Below are 20,455 nucleotides of genomic sequence, written 5' to 3'. Positions count from 1 at the left end.
TCCGCTAGGAAAGAAATTAACCCTGGCATCTTTGACTGGGCGCTACACTAGTGAGGTACAGACTGAACAGCTGAGCTGTTTTTGGCTTCGGTCCATATATGTACTTGAACGAGGGAGAAACACTGTAGAATTCATTTCCCACTTTATAGCGCGTATCAGTGTTAACTTGCCAAAGGATGATTTAGCCTCTTTGACAAGTAACCCCCCCCCCCCCCCCCCCCCCACACACACACACACACACACACCCACCCCCATGCAGTCAGGTGTCTTTACTTCGGTGGTGTGTGTATGTCTGTGTGTTTAATTATCCGTAAAGGTTCACCTGAAATGGGCCCAAGAGTCTAGTAGTTGGATTGCAGTCACTGGATACAGAATATTCCCCCATACACTCATACACACACACAGCTATCAGATATATGCTATCCATAAACATGATCTGTTTGTTATTCCTATCTCATCCCTCTTCTTTGCATTTTTGTCAGCTGTGGCCTCTGATGTGCCTGGTCTCCTGCATGTTTTGTGTATGTGTGTGTGTGGAACAGCTGCCAAGGGACCCCTTGTCTCTCTTCACTCCACTTCTTCTCTCCTCCCTCTCTCTGCCAACAAGTTTCATGGTACTCTGTGTGAACCCTGCAATTTTCAAAACAATGTAAATGTTCTATTCAGCAGTGACATTTCAGCTTGCTCTGTGGCACAAATGGGTGATTAGCTGTCAAGATGCTCACTTCACTCATTAGTGGCACACATGAGCATATGACACAAGCCTCAACTGTCAAGTAAATGGTATAAATGTTGTCAGCCGTGTGGCATATCATTATTATTTTAACATGAATTTGAGAAAAGAGGAGATCTCCTTGGTTATGTTCAGCTCAGAGACTTTAACTTGAGGTCTCACTGAAATGCACGCGCGTTTTTAAATACTTCTCTTTGAAAGTACATGAATGAAAAAGTCAGAGACAGGTAAGACAGGAGTTGACTTTGATCCTAGATATGCCTGTCATTATCAAGCCCATGGTGGCTGCTCCAGTTTTCATTCCCTGTCAGCACCAACTATTTTCAGCCTTTTGATTTAAATAGATGTGTGCACGGCCTGTAGATGATGTCGTCAGAATACCAAGCAGATAATGAGCTTTCATTTCAATCCTTATGAGTAGCGGGGGTGCTCGGTGTGAGTGGAGGAGTAGCTCTTTCTTAATTCTAATATCGCGAGTATCACTCTGCCCTTTACCTCTGAGGTTTCTCATAGCATATCCTGTATCTAAAGTATTTTTTGCACTTGTAATGCTTCAAACAGCCCATGAGTACAACTTGCAGCCTCAATTAGTTTTCTTGTGACTGTAACTGCCTCCTTTCCCCTAGCAGCCGAGGCCATTCTGACTATTGCTTACTTCCAGTTATCTACTTCAGGTTATTGCAACTTTCATTACTGCTCATATACAAGAACTGATTAGTGTTTAGTTATTTCTTACAAGATTAAGGGAACATATTATGCAAAATTCAGTTTTTGATTGCTTATGAACATCCCTCCAGTGAGTCTGAAGACCCACAAAATGTGAGATGATCAAGAAGCTTCATCCTTCCAGCAGTTTTGGTTCATTTTTGATGCCATTTCCCCACAACAACAGAAATATCTCTATATGTTTAGTGTTGGTACAATATGGGGCCCATATGTATGAACGTCAGAACTACTAAACTGTAATTCAGTGAAAGACTTGACGACTGATTTAATACAGATTTTTGCAAATTTTGTGATTCGGTGCAATTTATTATCAGCCTTTTTGTCAGTTAGTTGCATCTGTTGGCTCATCTGCTACTATCTAATTTCATATACACTTTATTTTACGACAGGAGAAATCCCAGAAAAGCCGTTCTCATTTACCCATGTTTGTATTATCATATAGCTGAAGGAGTTTTAAATAACAGAAGTACGGCCCATGTTAAGCAGCAGTCAAAACAGCTGTTTCCAAGGTGCTGCTCTGCTCTGTAAAAATACATTTTTGTAGCCACTCTTTGAAAAAATCACCATACCCACATGTTAACGACAACGGCTGCCGTCATTCCAGCAGTGTTTACATTACTGTGCAAAAATCCTGAGCTCCCCTCATTTCTTTATGTGGCTTCCAAGCAACCAGATTTTATTCTACTTTAAATGTAGTCTTGAGGAATGCTTCTACAGGCTTTCTGAAGGTCTTTCAATGTTTTTTGGACAGTGGCTGCTTTTTAGTTCGTTTTCAGTCCAATCCTAGTACCTGACCATTTTCACAGGAATGTTTTTTTGTTGCTGTTTTGCAGTTTGCTGCTGTTTTGGTTAAGCAACTTAACATTCACCTATGAGTCACTGAAGCAGAAAAAGGCACCTGCCTCAAGGGATGAACCATTGTTGTGTCATAATAGTATAGCAAAGAACTAATTTTTACCTTAGGCGGTCTGTTAATAGCACCCTGTCACAAAAACACATAATGTATTCCCATTTCTTTAGTTGAATATATGAAAAATGCCAAAGACGGCAGTTTTACAAAGTGCCTTGAGGCAACTGTTCTGTGATTTGACACTGTACGAATAAAATTGAATTGAAAGAGCTTTAGCACAAAACTAGGCATATCTCCAGAGTGTACTTATTTATTTTTTTAACTGGACAAGTGCAGGACAAAAGAAATGACAGCTGGGAACTATAAAAGACTGAGATAAATTGAAACTGCTACTGCAAAATTTCACAAGAACTGGAAAGAATCTGAAATTTTTGGTGTAAATGATCATCCGTGTATACAGAGGAGTTCAGGAGAGATGTACAACAGAGTTTTTACAGGCATGACTCTGTCATGGTTTGAGGCTGCATTTCAGCCAGTGGTTTTCGGGATCTTGTCAAAATAGAAAAGTACCATCAGATTTTGATCCCCGTGCAATATCATCTATAATGTTTCTGATTGGCAACAACTTCATTTTTCAGCATGACAGTGATCCCAAACATGCTGTTGGTGGAGTAAAAATGTACCAAGCCTCCTCAGAGCCTGGACCTGAGTATGGAATCATCTCTACAGAGAATGGAATAAACGGACTTTCAAGCTTTCACAGCACTATTCATATAAAAAGATCACAATGACTGAAAGCTTGAATGTGGCAATTTTTTTTTCTTCTTTTTTTCTCCCCTCCATGCACTGCTATGCATCTTTATCTATTGTTTGATCAGCTGAATGTACTGCTCCTCTCTGCCACTCGCCATAGAGAGTACTGGCAGACCCAGTTTGTTAGTCCCCTGCATCCTCCTGCATCCTCCTGCTCTGCGATGAGTGCAGCTTCATGTAGAAGCACACGTGCAGCTGCTGAAGGCTCTCTTAATAAGGGTAGTGTAGAAATATATCAGAGAGCTGTGGGGCATAGACTTTCTCCAACAACCTGGAACATTAGATGTTGGTAGTAAAGTAATGTCCATGACTATTTGAAAAAGTTCCTACTTTTCAGCTGTTTATAACATTTCCCACTTATCATTGGGTGCCCTTTGTGCTCTTTATTAGAATTTGTAATGGCAAAATTTTAAAACTAAACTATTCAATGCTTCACAAAAGCCTTTTCATCCTAAAAATGATCACATCTTTATCTCTAAATGCAAGTTTGGATGCAGAATGGATTCTGCACCTTTGCAGATTAACTAGGTTATTAAGCTGGGCAGACATGGTTAAACACACTAAACCAACTAGGTGTATGTGAGAGGACCGTTTGTACAAATGAAGTGAAAGTATGACGCAAGTGAGAGAAGTCTGCCATGTTGACTCTTTACTGGAAAGTGGCATAGTCAACAATTTGGAACAAGTCTGACCAGGAAAGTACATGCAGAGTAGAACGAGCGATCTATCCAGTTATTTGAACTGACATGTATAAGACAAGCTATGGGGACATGAGATTTGTTAACTAGCACCAGACAGACACAATTGGTGTTGACCTGGTAAGAAAAGTGGGGTATTGCGGAGACCAAATTATGATATGACTAATCTGGTAGAAATGTGGGGAAAAAATTGTGTGTTTGCTACCATCTGTGTAACGTTACTCTTCTGTTTATGTGCACAGGTTTAGGAAAAACTAAGAGGAAGACGAGTGCCCGAGATGCTTCCCCAACACCAAGCTCAGACACAGAGTACCCCTCCAATGGCAGTGGGGGTGGAGGAGTTGGGGTAGGAGCAGCAGAGAGAATCTATGACCTCAATATCCCTGCTACAGTTAAGTTTGCCTACACAGCAGAGAGGGATGATGAGCTGACCCTGGTGAAAGGCTCCAGAGTGATCGTGATGGAGAAGTGCAGTGACGGCTGGTGGCGGGGCAATCAGGCGGGGCGGGTAGGCTGGTTTCCCTCCAATTACGTCCAAGAGGAGCTCGGAGGGTCAGATGATAGAGGGGAGGGCGATTCCTCGCAGGGATACCTCGAAGCTTCTCAAGGAACTTTGTTGGCAAACGGGCGCACAGGTGGCCGTGGGGGAGTTCTTCACCTGGTTCAGACTCTCTACCCCTTCAGCTCTGTGACAGAGGAGGAGCTAAACTTTGAGAAGGGAGAAGTCATGGAAGTGGTGGAGAAGCCCGAGAACGACCCAGAGTGGTGGAGGTGTAAAAACTCACGTGGCATGGTGGGCCTGGTACCTAAAAACTATGTGGCGATGCTGGACGAGCGGCCTGGCCCGCCCTCCTCTACGTCGAGCTCCCCACAGAACCGCCTCCTGGCACCGGCACGCTCAGGGAGGTTCGCTGGCAGGGACTGGTACTACGGCAACATCACCAGACACCAGGCTGAGTGCATACTCAACGAGAAAGGCGAAGAGGGTGACTTCCTCATACGAGACAGCGAGTCATCGGTGAGTCACTTGGGTGAAGTCATGATAGAGTAGTATTTTGGATACTGGGAGAAACTGAGGATGAATCCTGGTAGAAAAAAAAAGAGCAGTTTGGAAATATAGTCCGCATGTTTCTCCATGTCAGGACCTGCGTTTAAGTATTTTAAAAGCTTAAAGACATGATGTATATGAAATCTTGACCTTTTTAGTAATCAGTCCTATTTAACACAAACATTAGACGCAACCTGATAAGCAATCACATGATTTTTCACATTCACATGCTTAGAGCAGAAGCAGCTGGTCGGAGAAATATTTAACCAGAAACTGCTACAGTAATTACACTCTCAGTGAAAATTACTTCTAGCAAGGATTGTGTTCTTTTTTTCTTCATCCATCTTTTTAACTACTTAGAAGCTTAATTTGTAGAACTGTGTTAAATCTGTACAGAATATACCCTTTGCTGTTGCTTACACTAATAACAACAAAAGGCTTCTGGTCAAATCCTCAAGTTTTTTCAGTGATGCGTTGCTGCTGAAGCTCGTAATAATTACACTCCAGTATGTGCCATTTCATTCGTTACACCACGTTAGACCCCCTTTTGTCTTCAGAACTATCTTAAATCTTCTTGGCACAGATTCAACAAGGTGTTGAAATATTCTTCAGAGATTTTGGTCCATGTTGAAGTGATGGCATCACACAGCTGCTGCAGATTTGCTAGCTGCATATGATGCGAAACTCTTCGTCCACATACAAAAGTTGTGTGGTCTTCAGCTGCTGTAGTACATCTCTTTCAAGGTTCAACGTGCTGTGGATACAGAGATGCTCTTCTGCGCACCTAAGTTTTAACAAGTAGTTATTTAAGTTAATGTTCTCTTCCTGTCAGCTCCAAGCAGTCTGGCACTTCTCCTCTAACCTCTGAAATCAACAAGACGTTTTCACACAGAGAACTGCCACTTAGCAGATATTTTCTCCTTTTCAGTCCATTCTCTGTAAACATCAGAGGTGGCTATGTAGTAAATCCCAGTAGAACATCAGTTTCTGAAATACTCAGACCAGCCTGTCTGGTGCCAATGACAGTGCCAGTTCAGTCACATGTTTACTAGAGGTGGGAATCACCATACATCCCACGATACGATATTATCACAATACTTAACGCACGATACGATATTATTGCAATTTTTTAAAATATTTTGTGATATTCAGATTCTGTACATAAAGGTAAACTTTATCAATATTCATTTTATCTAATATCAAAGTCTCACACTCAGTCTTTCTCTTTTCAGTCAGTATTATTGTTGACAAACTGAACAGTTTGTATTACAGTCTAGTCCAACTTAACTGAATGCAACCATCTGGTACAATTATAGCTATTCTGAACTATGCAATTTATGAAAACTATGCAGCCCCTTCAGCAACTGAAGAATTTGAAAGTAAAATAAAACAAAATATAATTTTACATTAAATAAAAAAGTTTTAAACTTAATTAAAATAAAACATGTCTTAAATTAAAATAAGTAAACTGTCATGTTTATTGCTGCCAAAAAAAAGTTAAACACATTTGGACAGTGAAGGAATGTCAGGATTCTTGCTCAGAAAAAGGATCAACATGCTCTGAAGTCAGAGCACAAAAACCTTTTTTGTAACAAAATATCGATTTCTGCTGTCCCTGTATCGATACGTTATTAGCAAACAAAATATCACGATACTACACAGTATCGATTTTTTCCCCCACCCCTAATGTTTAGTCACCTTCCTTTCCCATTCTGGTTTTCAATTTGAACTTCAGGAAGTCATCTTGACCACGTCTACATGCCTGAATGCATTAAATTGCTGCCATATGATTGGCTGATTAGATATTTTTATTGACGAGCACCTGAACATGAATTTGCCAGTGAGTGTATGCTGGCATAGCCTGCACAGTGCTCTCTCCGTAACCACCATTTTTTGTGGTCCAGTGACATTGTATAACCTAATAAAGTACCTACACCACATAATATTGTTAACAAGCTTGTCTTGAAATATCTTCAGTTATGCAAGCACGGCTGAAAAGCTGCTGATTAAGGAAGGCATAAATCTGGTTTGGAGCAAAAGCCTTTGTGGCTTCATTACTGGCTGAAAATGGTTACAAACCAACCGCTTTGAAATGCATCTTTGTGTTATGAGGAATAAAGGAGATTCCATGCAGGACAGAGTTTATTAGATTAAAAAAAGTTTTTCTTTTTAATGAAAAGGACAATTCACGGTGACCGTTAAATTGAATTGTATATTATTTGTTGCTGTAGATCACCTCTGTCATTGCACTGCAGCCATCTGATGTCAGCTGTTATGAAGTGAATTTCTTCTTTTTTTTTATTTTAAGTGCATCTAAAAAAGATTAGGTTGTGTCTTGGCGCAGGGTTTCAGATTTCTTCAGTACGTTTTTGATGTCATAAATACAGCTTGCATGCGGTCACACTTTAAATTCGGATTTTAGGTAACCTCAGAAAAAACGTCCCACTTACAGCAGTGGAAATTGAAGCGTTAAGAGTAAAACTCTGCACGGACTGAACAGCTAAGAAGAGCAACGACATGCATTAAAACACCTTTCTACGTGGGGTTGGATGGTATATGGGATTATTCATTTGATTTATTTATTTTCCTCACGGAACACCAGAATTTCACATGTTGCAGTTGGATGAATGTAGTTCAAGCTCTTTAAGTTTAGGCGTATGCTGCCACCTGCTGGTTGTAACACAGTCTGCTTTTGAATTTATTTCCACATTTTTCCCCCAGTCATTCTCTCACATTTCTAACCGTAACAACTGTCTGCATTTTTGTTTTTCAGCCCAGTGACTTCTCCGTGTCTCTGAAGGCGGTGGGTAAGAATAAGCACTTTAAAGTGCAGCTGTCAGACGGAGTGTACTGTATTGGCCAGCGCAGGTTTAACTCCATGGATGAACTTGTGGAGCATTACAAGAAAGCTCCCATCTTCACCAGCGAACATGGGGAGAAGCTGTACCTGGTCAAAGCACTGCTGTGATTTACACACCCTCACACCTACACTGGATGCTCATACACACACACATGCACTCTCATACACCAAACACTAATGCCACTCCCCGACTGTCTTAACTCAAGCCTTAGCTCTGGACCCTCTTGCTGTGGCGTCTGTACCACGTCTAGATCCTCTCTCGCACCTCCGCGTCTTATCTGTCCTAGCAGTGAGCAGGCGAAACTTTCTCTAGCTCTCCAACCGAGCCGTTAACCTGAAGACAGCCAGCACTGTGTCAGCAAATATCTGCATCCTTCATTTACAACACCATGCCAAAAGAATTAAATACGAGAAAAAAGGAAAAAACAAAACAGCCTCTCAATCTAAGATGTGCAAACTGCAGTGACCAAATCTGCTGCTAACAGAACGCCTGAAGCCTGGTTGGGTGTTGAGCTCTCCTTCTGATGTCATACATAATGTCCATTTACTAGCACGCACATTGTAAGTTACACCATTGCTCTTAATCCACACAGGAGAACAGACATTTAAGAGTTCAGAGAGAACTCAGACCTCTGTGGGACCTAACTCTGGTGTTGTCCTGTCGAATCGCTGGCCATTGTTTTTTCTTCACTTTTTTTTTTCTTTTTAAGAAATGCTTGTTACAGAGTTGATGCTTTTTTTTTTGTCTCTTTTTAAAAAATAGTTAAATTAATTTCCTCTCTGGAGGTTTAAACTGTTGCTTCTTCATTCAGTGACTTCACAAAGTGACCAGAATCACTCTCTTGCCTTTTGCCCTTTGTCTCAGAGTTTTCACCATTCCTCATTTTCTCCTCATTTAAATTTCTCCTTTTTTTTTGTTTAACTTAAATCCCTCCTTGTTTCCATCTTCACAGACCCCATCGTTAGTTTGTAGTACTTAAAATCTGGATACAGCACTTCCTAAAAGCAGTCTAGGTGGGAGCACTAATGCAATAGTGGAGACTTCTGATTTCCTGTAGAGTTTAAATGTTTTATTTGTGTAACCAAATGTGCCACCTTGTACCCATTACTACTGGCTCCAGGGCTGCACTGCACTCGCCATAGTACGTCAGTCGTTCATAACTCTGTGCTCATGCTTTATAGTGTCACGCTGGACATGTTACTGTTCTCCAGTATTTCACGATACTGACTGAAGAATAATAAAAAGCTTTTTTCTGCTAACCTGAGTAATTCCACTTGATCTGCTCCAGCGCCTGCCCATGGAAATAAAATACCTTCTCACATCTGACCGATGAGAACTTTGGAAGGGATATTATACCAAAAAAGTCTTTAAAAAGGAAAAATGGTAAAGTTATTACCTGAGACCCTGTTTCAGAGTATTTAGGAAATGATATACTGCCTTTACAAATCACAAAATCTTTCTTTTATTAACAAATGAATCACAAAATGACTTGGAGAGTAGTCCAGTTTTACTGAACATATGACAGGTCTGAAGCCTGGTCTCTTTGAATCTAGCAAAAAAGAAAAATTGAACGAAGTTGTCTTTATAAAAGTAAAATGAATAGTAATAATCCACCCTGAAATCCGGATTGTCTGCCTTTAGCATGGCCAGCTAAACAGTTTGTGACACTTCAGGTAGAAGTGAAATCAAAGATAATTGTTTCTGGGTAAATATAGAGATGCCATTGTACCCTTGATGTGTGTTGTGCATGTCTAACAGGTGTAGGAACCGTAACAGAGTGGAGCAGGGCTTAGGTTTCTGTCTCTTTATATACACATATATAAAAAAAATTCATCTTTCACTGTCAAGAAACCAAATACATTCTCATCTTAGCTGAAAGTTATAACCTTAGTCCCGCCACGCATTTTCCTCTTATTTTTGTTTGCTATGTGCATTTGTTTACCAATGGAAGTGTTGATCATGGGGTCCTCAGCTTTTATATGATATATCTGAATGTTATTGAGCATTGTTATTTAATTCTTGTCTCCACTGTATGTATATATTCAAAATAAGAAGAGGTGCATATATGAATCATTAAGATCCAACTATGGTACTGTATCACCGACAACGTGATGAGAATTGAGATACTTTTGTTCAATAAAATTTTTTGAAGAATACTAAATTATGTGTGATTACTTTGAAAGGTTAATGCCAGCATGGTGTAGCCGTTCTGCTCTGAGAGAGAGAGAGGCTTTCTCATTTTCTAATGCGATCAAATTAACGGTGATATGAGACTCCTGTTAAATTCCTTCTCTGCTGATTTCATTGCTGTCTGATTAATTATCAGACAGCAATGAAATCAAGGCCCTGAGGTTTCAGAGCATTTGCAAATAATTTCCCCACCGTGCTTCATAGCTTGGCTGAGTTCAACTTTTGTCTCAGTATTGTCCTGGAATTGTTTTGGTGTTTAAATTATATGAAAGCAGCTTTAAGCAAGATGTGGAGAAGATGAAGATTTTAAAGATGTTTTTTCTATCATCCTTGGGTCTTAAAACCACTTCAGGATTGTACTTTATGCTCCTCTGTGTTCTTTTTAACACGTCTGCTTTTAATAAACCTGACTGCACCGGTCTGAAAAATGAAAATCACTTCAGGATTATTCTAATTCTTTAAAAAAAAAAAAAATGAGCGTTTCCTTTTTTATTTCACACATTTCTTTAAGGGAATCTAACGGGGTTTACCACTGTATACAAGCCCATTCAGCCATTTAAAGTCCCCCCCCAGGCCTCTTGAATCCTGTCTGGCAAATAGCTAACCCCTACAAACGTCAGCTGGTGTAACCAGAATCGTTCTGATGATTGAGGTCACCCTCGCAGGGTGTTTGTGTCTGAGTCAGTCACAATTAAACCGCCATCTGCCTCAGCTTTGACGGGACCAAGCTGCCAGTTGGGATTTCATATCTTTATGTGAGAGTGATGACTACAGCATGTCAACGTACCTTAAACTGCACTGGGGTTTAAATGGATTGGCTCTCTAGTCTCACATTTTTAATGGAGATCGAGTACACCGTCTTTTGGGCCAGCTGTTATTTACAAAGCAGTGTCCAAGTGGAAAGATGAGACAGAGCTGTAAAAGTTATTTTATTATTATTATTATTATTAATAATAATGACTGAAAACGTCGGAAAAAATGTGGGCCGCAGTATGCAGAATTCCCCACATGGTGGCAGTATTGGGCTTATTCGATTGTCACCTGAACTGTTCACCTGAGCAGCAGGATTATGTGTTTGGTTGTTCTGGCAACTCACACTGCCTGGAGTCTTTAATCTGAATGAATTAAACTAAAGCTGAATGTCAGCAATTTCATTGATTTTCATTCAGCCTCTTTCAAAATTCGTCTTCAATAATAATGCAGGGTTAACTGGCCAAAGAATAAACTGGTGAACAGGGGAGCACACGTGAATGGTTATCTAAAATTAGTGTACTTGATTTAAAAGGAAAGTGAGCTCAAAGCAACCAAAGGCTCAGCAGAGAGAGGCATCATTACTGACTGACTGCTGTAGTTTAGAGTAATTCAAATCGAATTGTCACAGTCACTTATTTTGGTATTGTTCTTATTTTGTAGTGTTCGTAGCAGCTGAGTCGACTCCCCGTCTCTAGTGGAAAAACAGAAACATTAAATTAATGAAGACGTTTGTGTTTCTTAGCTCCACAGCATGTTTATACCCCACTGACACAAAGACAATCAGAGTTGTTGTTTGAAAGCAGAGTTGTGGCCATCAGTGTGCGGCACCGACAACTGAGAGAAGGGGCCACAACACAAACGGGGGATCACTAAATATGTGATTAAACAATATTTCAATATTGAGGTACGGCTTATCCAGCAGAGAGCACAAATGCATTTCTCCATTTCCTGATTTATTGTTTTCTTATTCGTCTCACATGTTTCAGTTCATCAAACCAACTCTAATATTTGACAAAGCTAAGCTGAGAAGATACAAAATGCAGTTTTTAGATCATGATTTATTATTAAGGGGAAATGCTTATCCAAACTTACCTGGCGCTGTGAAAAAGTAATTGCCTCCTAAACCTTTTAACTGATTGTGCCACCCTTGGCTGAAAGCATTTTGGATAACTGGAGTCTTTCCTGTCACTGTTGAGGAATTTTGGCCCACAGAATTGTTTGAATTCAGCTATGCTGGACGGTTTTGAAGCGTGGCCTGTATGACGTCATCCCAAAGCATCTCAATGTAAATCCAGACTTTGACCAGGCCTCTGCACAAACTTTATTTTGTGTTTTGAGCCATTCAGAAGTGGACTTGGTGGTGTGTCCTGGATCATCGTCCCAATGTAGAACCCAAGTCCAGCAACGCAGCCTCAGACCATCACACAACCACCATCATGCTTGATTGTTGGCGTGATCTTTTATTATTTGCTATGTTAGTTTTACAGCAAATGTAATGAGACTCAAACCTTCCGAAAAGTTCTGCTTTTGTATCGGCAGTCCACAAAGTATTTTCCTAAAAGTCATCAAGATGGGTTTTTTTGGCAAATGTGAGACAAGCCTTTGTGTTCCTTTTGGCCAGCAGTGGTTTTCTCCTTGAACTCTCTCATGGATGCCATTTTTACCCAGTCTCTTTCTTATTGTTGAATCATGAAATCTGTCCTTAACTGCGACATGAGAGACCTGCAGCTCCTTAGATGTTGTTTTAGGGTCTTTTGTAACCTCCTGGATGAGTCATTGATGTGCTTTTGGAGTCATTTTGATAGACCAGTCCCCCGTGGGAAGGTTCACCACTGTTCCCACTTTCCTCCATTTATAGATAATGGCTCTCACTGTGGCTCTCAAAGCCTTAGTGATGACTGTGTAATGCTTTCCAGATTAATCGGTGTCAGTGACTTTGTCAGCTTTTTCTTTAGTTTGTGGTATGTGTTGATTTTTAAGATCGTTTAGCCTCCTTCACTTTGTCAGGTTTCATTTAAGTGATATGTTGTGCCAATGAAACTGAACTCAGCTTTGTGAAAAAATGTTGTTAATCACCTCAATGACATCAATCAATTCATAATTTAACAAGGGGTAATTACTTTTTCACACAGGCGAGATGGGTATGAAAGCTGTTCTCCTTTAAGAACTGAAATCATTTAAAAATTGCGTTTTGTGTTTACTCAGGTTGTCTTTGACACAGGCGCAAAAATTTAAGCGATCCAGAAGGACACAAATGCTTTTTCATAGCACTGCGTTCACACCAATCCTATCTACCCTGCCCTCCCCTTCCTCATGATCTTTGATGTCAAAGTCTATAATCTGCCTCATGCTTATCCACACCTCTCTTGATGTTGTTTTGCTTTAATTTATTTGCCAGCTCGTCTGTGGGAGTCCTTGCGCTCCCCGTGTCTCACCTTAAGGTCAAACTGTACCCTTTTCAGCTTGTTCTTGTCACCAAACGTCTCCTCTTATTTATTTATTTATTTATTTATTTATTTATTTATTTATTTATTTATTTATCCATCCATCCATCAGCAGATACTTGTCTGTAGGTCATTTTCTTTTAGAAAAACAGCCATCCTGGTTGTGACAGTGGTATCCTCTTAAAAACTGTCACGCACTCAATAATGTTATTTATATCACCCCCATGTGGCCTGCACAACTAAATCTGTTGTTTCAAAATAGGCCACCTGGTCGACCTCTTCAAGATGAAGCCGAAGTTTAATTTAACATTGGTAGACAAATGATCCAGTGATCTGCTTTCCCACATAGTGCTGTCAACATGCTGGGGGAGGAAACCAAAACAACACATGGCGTTTTATACTGTAAAGTAAATACACTAGAATATAGAAAGAAACCTCCATAATCATATGACACCCATGAGCAAGCACTTGGCGACAGTAGGAAGTAAAAATTTCCCTTTAACAGGAAGAAACCTCCAGCAGAACCAGGCTCAGGGTGGAATGGCTGCCCGCCATGAGCAGATGTGGAGAGTGGTGATGCATAAACACAGAGAGAGTGAAAAGAGATGAGTGAAGAAGAAACCCTCAATTCATTATGGAAAGCCTCAAAGCAGTCAGAGTATATCAGTGTAAAATAAGATTTATCAAATCGTAAAAGTGGAGAGGATGTCTGTTTAACAGAGAAAGAAGTACTCTGTTGGGATTATATGCTACTGTGAGATCTTTAAAATATGACAGGGTCTGATTATTCAAGACTTTTTATGTGAGGAGAAGGATTTTAAATTCAATTCTGGATTTAAAGGGAGCCAATGAAGAGAAGCCAGTGTGGGAGAAATGTTCTCTCTTTCTAGTCCCTGTCGGTACGCAGGGGTTTGGATCAGCTGAAGGCTTCTCAGTGAAAATGCTTTAACTGGTTTTTCAACATCAATCTGAGACGGGATATTTACAGTTTTAAAGATATCGTGCATATTAATGAAGGTAATCTCATGTATGTGTTTATTATTCACAGTGAAGGAAACATCCTGGTCAAAACCAACCAAGATTTCTCACAGTGTTACTGAAGGTCAAGATAATGTCATGCAGAGTTCAATAACCTCAGTTTTGTCTGAATATATTAGTTTAAAATGAGAGATAATCAATGCATTTATCATCATAAAGACGTACAAGTAGGTTAACTTAACTGGCTGTATTATCTGGCCTCATATGTAAATATAGTTGAACAACTAAGTATCAATATCGTTCAGTTCAGTATTTAGCCCAAACAATTGTGTTAAATTAAAATATACCTCAGGCATGTATTATTAAAATTGAACTTTTTTGTGTTGACTGTTACATTCAGATTTTGTTTTACAACCTGTAGCACGTTTAAACAACAGAAGCTGACCCAAAGTGCTTTAAAGCTGGGCACATTTATATCCCAGCTCTCCAAAAACAATAAAAACCCAGTTTCAAAATACATGAAAAACTAAAATGTGTATTTTCTAATGACTCATTATTGAGGAAAGTAAAAGTCACATGATTTAGCATTAAAATGTGTTGAGAATTTGCAGTTTAACGATGATCCATTGGCTCATCAGCCCTGCACATAACTGTGATTATAAACATTCCTTTCAGTCAAATTCAGCCTATTTAAACCCCCCAAAATGTCAAAAAGTTTTCACGTAAACAGAAACCTTAAAATACAAACAAAAAGTTTTTTAAAGAGATAAGCTATGGTGTTTTGCCAGGAGAGCAAGCAGTGTGAACCAACTCAATCTGTCCAGATTCCAACAAGGAGAAAGATTTCTCTTATCAAAAACTAGAGCTCAAAATGTTTGCTTTGTTCGGATCCTGGATAAGCCCCACAGTTGTTACCACCTGGTTAAAAACTGGAAACAAAAATGCGAAGTGACACAAGGGTATGTTGGTGCGGTAAAAGTTTGCAGTTCCCATGGAGTGATAGTGTGGAGTAATGAATGCTGGGTAACACAAAAAGACAAATGAGACGGCTGTAGGAGAAAAAAAATAGGTCTTTTACACTTGTGGAAGCACAGATGTTGCAGGTAGGAAAACAGATTAATCCAGTGTTAAAAATAAGAAATATAAGAAATATTTAAAAAAGAGGATGCGTGATGCTGTCAGAGTTTCAAAATTAAGAAAAACCTGCTTGGAGTCAATTTTTACAATTCAGAAATGAAAAATGATACATAGAATCTGTTCAACACTTTTTCCTGTGTCCCCAAAGAAAAGGCTTCAGAATCATTTCTATAGACCAGGGTGTTCACAACACAACAAACAAAGTAGTGGGCAAAGATCACACCAAGAGCTGAGACTGTCAGAGGTGAGAAAGAACCCAAGGGCAACCCACAAAACACCTGTTACAGTGGATAAAAACATGCAACATGACTCATCTGTTTCTCCCCTCTGTATTTTTGTAGGGTCTTTACCATATAAAGCACCTTGAGGCGACTGTTGTTGTGATTTGGTGCTATATAAATAAAATGTAATCGAACTGAATCTGGTTGGATTCTCATTATATTGTCATATAAAAGTTGCTGAGCAATTATATCATCCTGCAGCAGCAACTATGTCACTATTTGTGGGGAAATTTCTGTTTAAAAAATCTCTCAGATTTTGTCGTTACTTTGAATATAGTTAGAATATAATTAGGTTACAAGCCGCCATCTAGCTGGCTTATTTCTGTGTAGAGTTCGCATGTTTGCCTCGTGTCTGCATGCTTCCTCTCACAGTCCAAAGACGTGCAGTTAGCGAGATTAGGGAAGCTGGAGTGATGGATGGATGGCAGCAGGTTCACAGTTTCTGTCTTTTATCACAGTTAATCGAGACAGCATCCCAATCAGATTACATGCAATTGCCAGCTCGGCTGCATTCAGCTCCTGTCGTTGATTTTGTGTCATCTTGATTCACCAAAGTCGTTTTAAAGATGCCGACTGACTTCAAGTCTTCAAACTCGTCTTTGCTTTTAAAATAATTGCTTGGAAGACAATGAGACTGCAAACTCGTTGCACGTTTTCACAATAATTTTATAATCCAACCAAGTGTGACTGCAGAAAAAAGCTTTATTAAAGGTTGCTCATAATAAACCTTCAGTTTCTAACAGAAATTTAATTAAGCTTGTGGTAATTACAATTTACTGCTCCGCTCGCTGTCATTTTTTTAAATTTAGTGGTGTTTCCGTGGTTAAACAAAGGTTAGATAAAACCATTATTCATTCAGGCTTTCATCCTTTGGGGATTAACTGAGCCTGTTTAAAAAGTAAAACTACATGCCTGAGGTACCTTTTAAGATTTAAGCAGAAAGGAGAGGTGCAGGGAAGTCAAAGTTTCGAGAGCTATTGTTTGTTTTGGTCTTTTCACCGGATTTGCTCTCAGTAAGTCAATAACATTCACTCATCCTCTAAAGATCACTTGAAGTTTTGTGCAGCGTCTTCTCTATCAGAGCGCTGCTCCTCTGATCCACGGCGTGGATTCAGTCATGAATGAATGAAGCAGATTTCACAGGGGAGAAGAAGACTTGAGGGTGCAAAACCTGCCAACTGACTTTATGCCCTTTGGCTCAATGCTGGTGTAGACTGTCTGAATAGCAGGTGTGAAAACCACCTGGTGTGTGTGTGTATGTCTTTTTTTAATGTGCTTTCATTCCTCTCCTCTCGCTGCTTTTCTCACTTCTTTTTGACTTGAAAGAAAATCAAGGCCACAGATGTCACACTTAACTGCTGATGGTTGTGACAGTCTGGTTATATTACAGTCATTCATTCTTTAATCGGCTCCATCAGATATTAGAACATCCTCATCCAAATCTATAATTGCTAATGTTTTCTTGACAGTCCCGTTTACACAGGAATCTTTTACCCATCTGACATTAGAGGATTTTGGCAAAGGACCATGAGAGGTAAGAAGGGAGGCAAAATGTGAAAAGCAAACATGTCCGCCTTTTTCTCACCTTTAAACCGAGATGCAGTCATCGTGCTCAGATCAGTCTGAGGAAGAAGGACAGAGGACAGGACTAAAGCTGAATTCTCTGCTGGTCAGGTAAGACAACATGGATCCACACACGACAACATTTCTCTTCTTTATAGACACGCGCAGTCGGCTGTGATGTGAATATTTCTTAAACAATATGCAATAATCCCGTGGAAATTGTACCTGCTTTTGAGATGGCATTCATGAGACGTCTTTTGTGTTTTGTCTCTCAGCATGCATGCTCCGTACGTGTCAGTGCTGCTCTTTCTTCTGCTGCTGAGCTTCCTGCCTCCTGCAGGTGTGTCTGCAGCTCGTATAATGCATTACACATCAGTGGACCTGCTATTGTGACTCGTAGATATTCTGAGATGAGAGACGAGGTGTGAAATGTGCGCTCACACTGCCGTCTGCTTTCAGAGGGGAGCGAGGCGGCTGGCAGGAGGGAGGAGAGGGAGAAGCGAAGCGTGCCGTACTGGGGCCTGTGGTCATCTGACTTTTTCGGATGGTTGGAGGAGCTGCGAGCCCAGGCGGCCGATAATGGGATGCTGGACTTGGCTCGCACCTTCTGGGCTCACTTCCCCATCAGCAGCGAGCTGGGCTATGACCGTCCCGAGCCTGAGACTGAGGCTGAGGAGTGAGATGAAGGGTACAGATGGAAAACTGAAAGATGTTAGTACAGGAAGAAGTTACCTGTATTACCTGTTTAGATGTTTACTGGAAAAAATCATCACATATGATGATAATCATTGTTATTAGAGTTTCTTACATGCTTTAAACATTGCAAAAAAACCAAAACAATGTCAATATGCATTTTATCTAAACATGTTTACAGCAGGGAGATATAATGTGGAATTATATAAGTAGATATAAACTTGGAGCATCGTACTTTAGCTTCTTTACTCTGTCTGTATTACACTGGCACATGGTCGAGGTTATCCCACCTCTTGCTCACTGACACCTGGGATACGCTGCAGTCATTAAAAATAAAGCACAAAGAGTGAAATAAATTTAGAGCAAATTGCAGCAGCACAGCTTTGTTTGTGCTTCCTTCTCTTCCCATTTGTGCCGTGGAGTAAATCACTCAAACTGTATGTAAAGTACCTGAAAACCAAATCACTCCAATAACATCACATTATCAGTCACAGGAACTATTTTAGTGCTAAATGAGCACTTTTACTTTTTGCTGGTTTGAGTATATTTTGTACGTGCTGACAGTTTAGCTCAGTAGATGCAAAAACACAGTGAGAGGTGGAGACTGCTGACTGTGCAGTTGCTTCACTCCAACAGAGCACCTCTGGGGTGTCGTGGAACAGGAGACTCACACTGTGGAAGTGTAAGGATGTGACGCTGTCATGAGATCAAAGTCTCCGAGGACAGTTTCCAGCACCATGAAGGCAAAATGGATGCAAGTCCTGCGAAAACCTAAATATGCTCCATAATTCAGTAGCTTGCAGAACCAGCTTTAGCAACAGTAATTTGAAGTAACTATTTCCTCTGTGAGTTTATCAGTCTCTCACATTGCTGAGGAATTTTGGCCCAGTTTTCTTTAAAAGGTTCATTGAGGTTTGCAGGCATTCATTTATCCACAGCTCTGCTAAGTCCTACCGCAGCACATCAGTCATGTAGAGGTCTGTGCTTTGGCTTGGCCATTGAAACATGTTGATCCTTTTCTTTTTCTGCCATTCTTTTGTAGATTTGCTCCTGTTTCATGGTTGAGTCAATGACTGCAAGGTGCCCAGGTCCTGTGCCTGCAAAACATGTAACAATCACCACAGTAACCACCGCTGTGGTACCAAATTCAGCAGGTGGCTGCATTTGCCATACTTGTTCAATCTGTTTCTAATCGCACCGTCTGAACTTCACTCTAGCTGAGACCTGTAGAGTCTGACACGTCGCTCTCTCTTCTCTTCTTTAAGATCATTGCTCACGTTTTTCCTCTTTGGTGTTGTGTTCATGCACACCTGAAGGCTCACAACCAACAAACTGCCAGAACCTCTGCTTTTACAGAGGCACTCACGCTCACTGATGGTACATGAATCAAGCGCATTTGACAGGCAGCACCTGGCTGATATTTACCACTCATAATTCCCATGGAAATAGGAAGGGTTTACTTATTTTTTTCAACAGCAGATCTTCATTTTAGCTTTGTTTGTTTTTTTTTTAGATAAATAGTGATGTGATGTAATATGGCACGCTTTGTGGTTGATCTGAGGTTGTATCTAGAGAGAGAGAGAGAATCTTACGAATGTATATATAAAATTAAAAAATAAGGAAAAGCATTATAGCACTTTCAGAGGGTCAAAGAAAGGGAAAGCGTTCTCTGAAATAAGGTGTGTTTTGTATAAAAGGGCCTTTCAGTTTAGTCTGATATTTACTTTGGCACCTCTTTTTTTTTTTTTTTCCAGTGACCGGTTTGTGTTACCTTTCAGAGACATTTTGGATGTCTGTGTCAGCCTCAGGTCATAACACACAGACTGTCAAATCAAGTGTGAGAAGGGGTGAGGAGGGAGCAAAGACAAGTGCGGAGGGCAAGAGTGAAGGACCGACAAGAGGAAATTGTGTTTCAGTCCAAAGTTCAGTGTATTTTTCAGATCTTATGATGCTCCTGCTCCTAATTTCCTGAACTACCAGCAGGCACTTTGGCATACAGTATGAGAGGATTACCTCTTTGACTTTATCTTTTCCCAGTTATGCTCTGATGCAGAGATGCTCATTTCAAGGTTCTGTGAGCAAATGCAAGTTTTGTGTCAAGTTTTTTTTGAAAGCTTTGTGTCTGAATTGGAGTCCCTGTGCCAGTCATATCCCAAACCTTTGCTGTTCTTTAACTGGGCAGGATCAAACAGATGCCAGATGAAGGTTTCGTGGCTGTGAAGTTCTTCATTCTGTCAGAAACATAATTTCAGCCCTTCATCTTTTTCCACTTTTCTGTTTTTCCTCCCTTGTTCCAGTGTGTCAGAGTTACAGTGGTCCACAGAGCAAAATATAACACAAAGGCTCTAAAATAGGTTTCAAACATAAGGCCCAAGGGCCTGAATCAAGTCGAGTCCGGCCCACTGGACTTGTGAGGGAGTGCATAGATTTACATTTTTTGTGCATTTTGTGCATTTTCATAGGTTTTAGAGCTTTTCCTATTGTAATTAACTAACAAATTAACAATTAAATGACAGATTGCACGATTAATAAATCTGCAGTTCACACAAAACACTTTCATAATTACAGGACAGTCTGTGCAACAACTATGTAAACATTTTCTGCAGGATTCTCTCCTTCTCAGACCTTCATATCTCACAGTCTTACTGCCTTTACTGTGAACATTTTATGTGCAGAGTTTAAAACTG

General features: G+C 40.2%; 2 protein-coding genes across 3 annotated transcripts in view; both read left to right on the top strand.

The window, feature by feature from the left end:
• Positions 1-9,890, top strand: part of LOC147311353 (cytoplasmic protein NCK2-like) — a 41,350-nt gene extending 31,460 nt beyond the window's left edge. For both annotated transcript variants that reach the window (XM_086266965.1, XM_086266963.1), the window contains exons 3-4: positions 4,063-4,838; positions 7,642-9,890. In XM_086266965.1, the coding sequence (XP_086123091.1) occupies positions 4,063-4,838; positions 7,642-7,836 (971 nt within the window). In that variant the 3' untranslated portion in view covers positions 7,837-9,890. The remainder of the gene's footprint in view (positions 1-4,062; positions 4,839-7,641) is intronic.
• A 6,913-nt stretch (positions 9,891-16,803) lies between these two features.
• Positions 16,804-18,138, top strand: otos2 (otospiralin 2). Its single transcript, XM_086267584.1, has 3 exons — positions 16,804-17,186; positions 17,351-17,415; positions 17,535-18,138. Exons 1-3 carry the CDS (start codon positions 17,110-17,112, stop codon positions 17,753-17,755), a joined length of 363 nt encoding a protein of 120 aa, XP_086123710.1. The 5' UTR covers positions 16,804-17,109; the 3' UTR covers positions 17,756-18,138.
• Positions 18,139-20,455: the final 2,317 nt, after the last annotated feature.

This window comes from Aulonocara sp. 'chitande type north' Nkhata Bay, linkage group LG16 (assembly GCF_057382095.1).
Source record: "Aulonocara sp. 'chitande type north' Nkhata Bay isolate Kocher_YH1m ecotype deep benthic linkage group LG16, A_spYH_male_GT1.1, whole genome shotgun sequence".
Lineage (NCBI taxonomy): Eukaryota > Metazoa > Chordata > Actinopteri > Cichliformes > Cichlidae > Aulonocara > Aulonocara sp. 'chitande type north' Nkhata Bay.
Note: the sequence above shows the minus strand (reverse complement) of the source record. Positions and strands in the feature narration are given on the sequence as shown.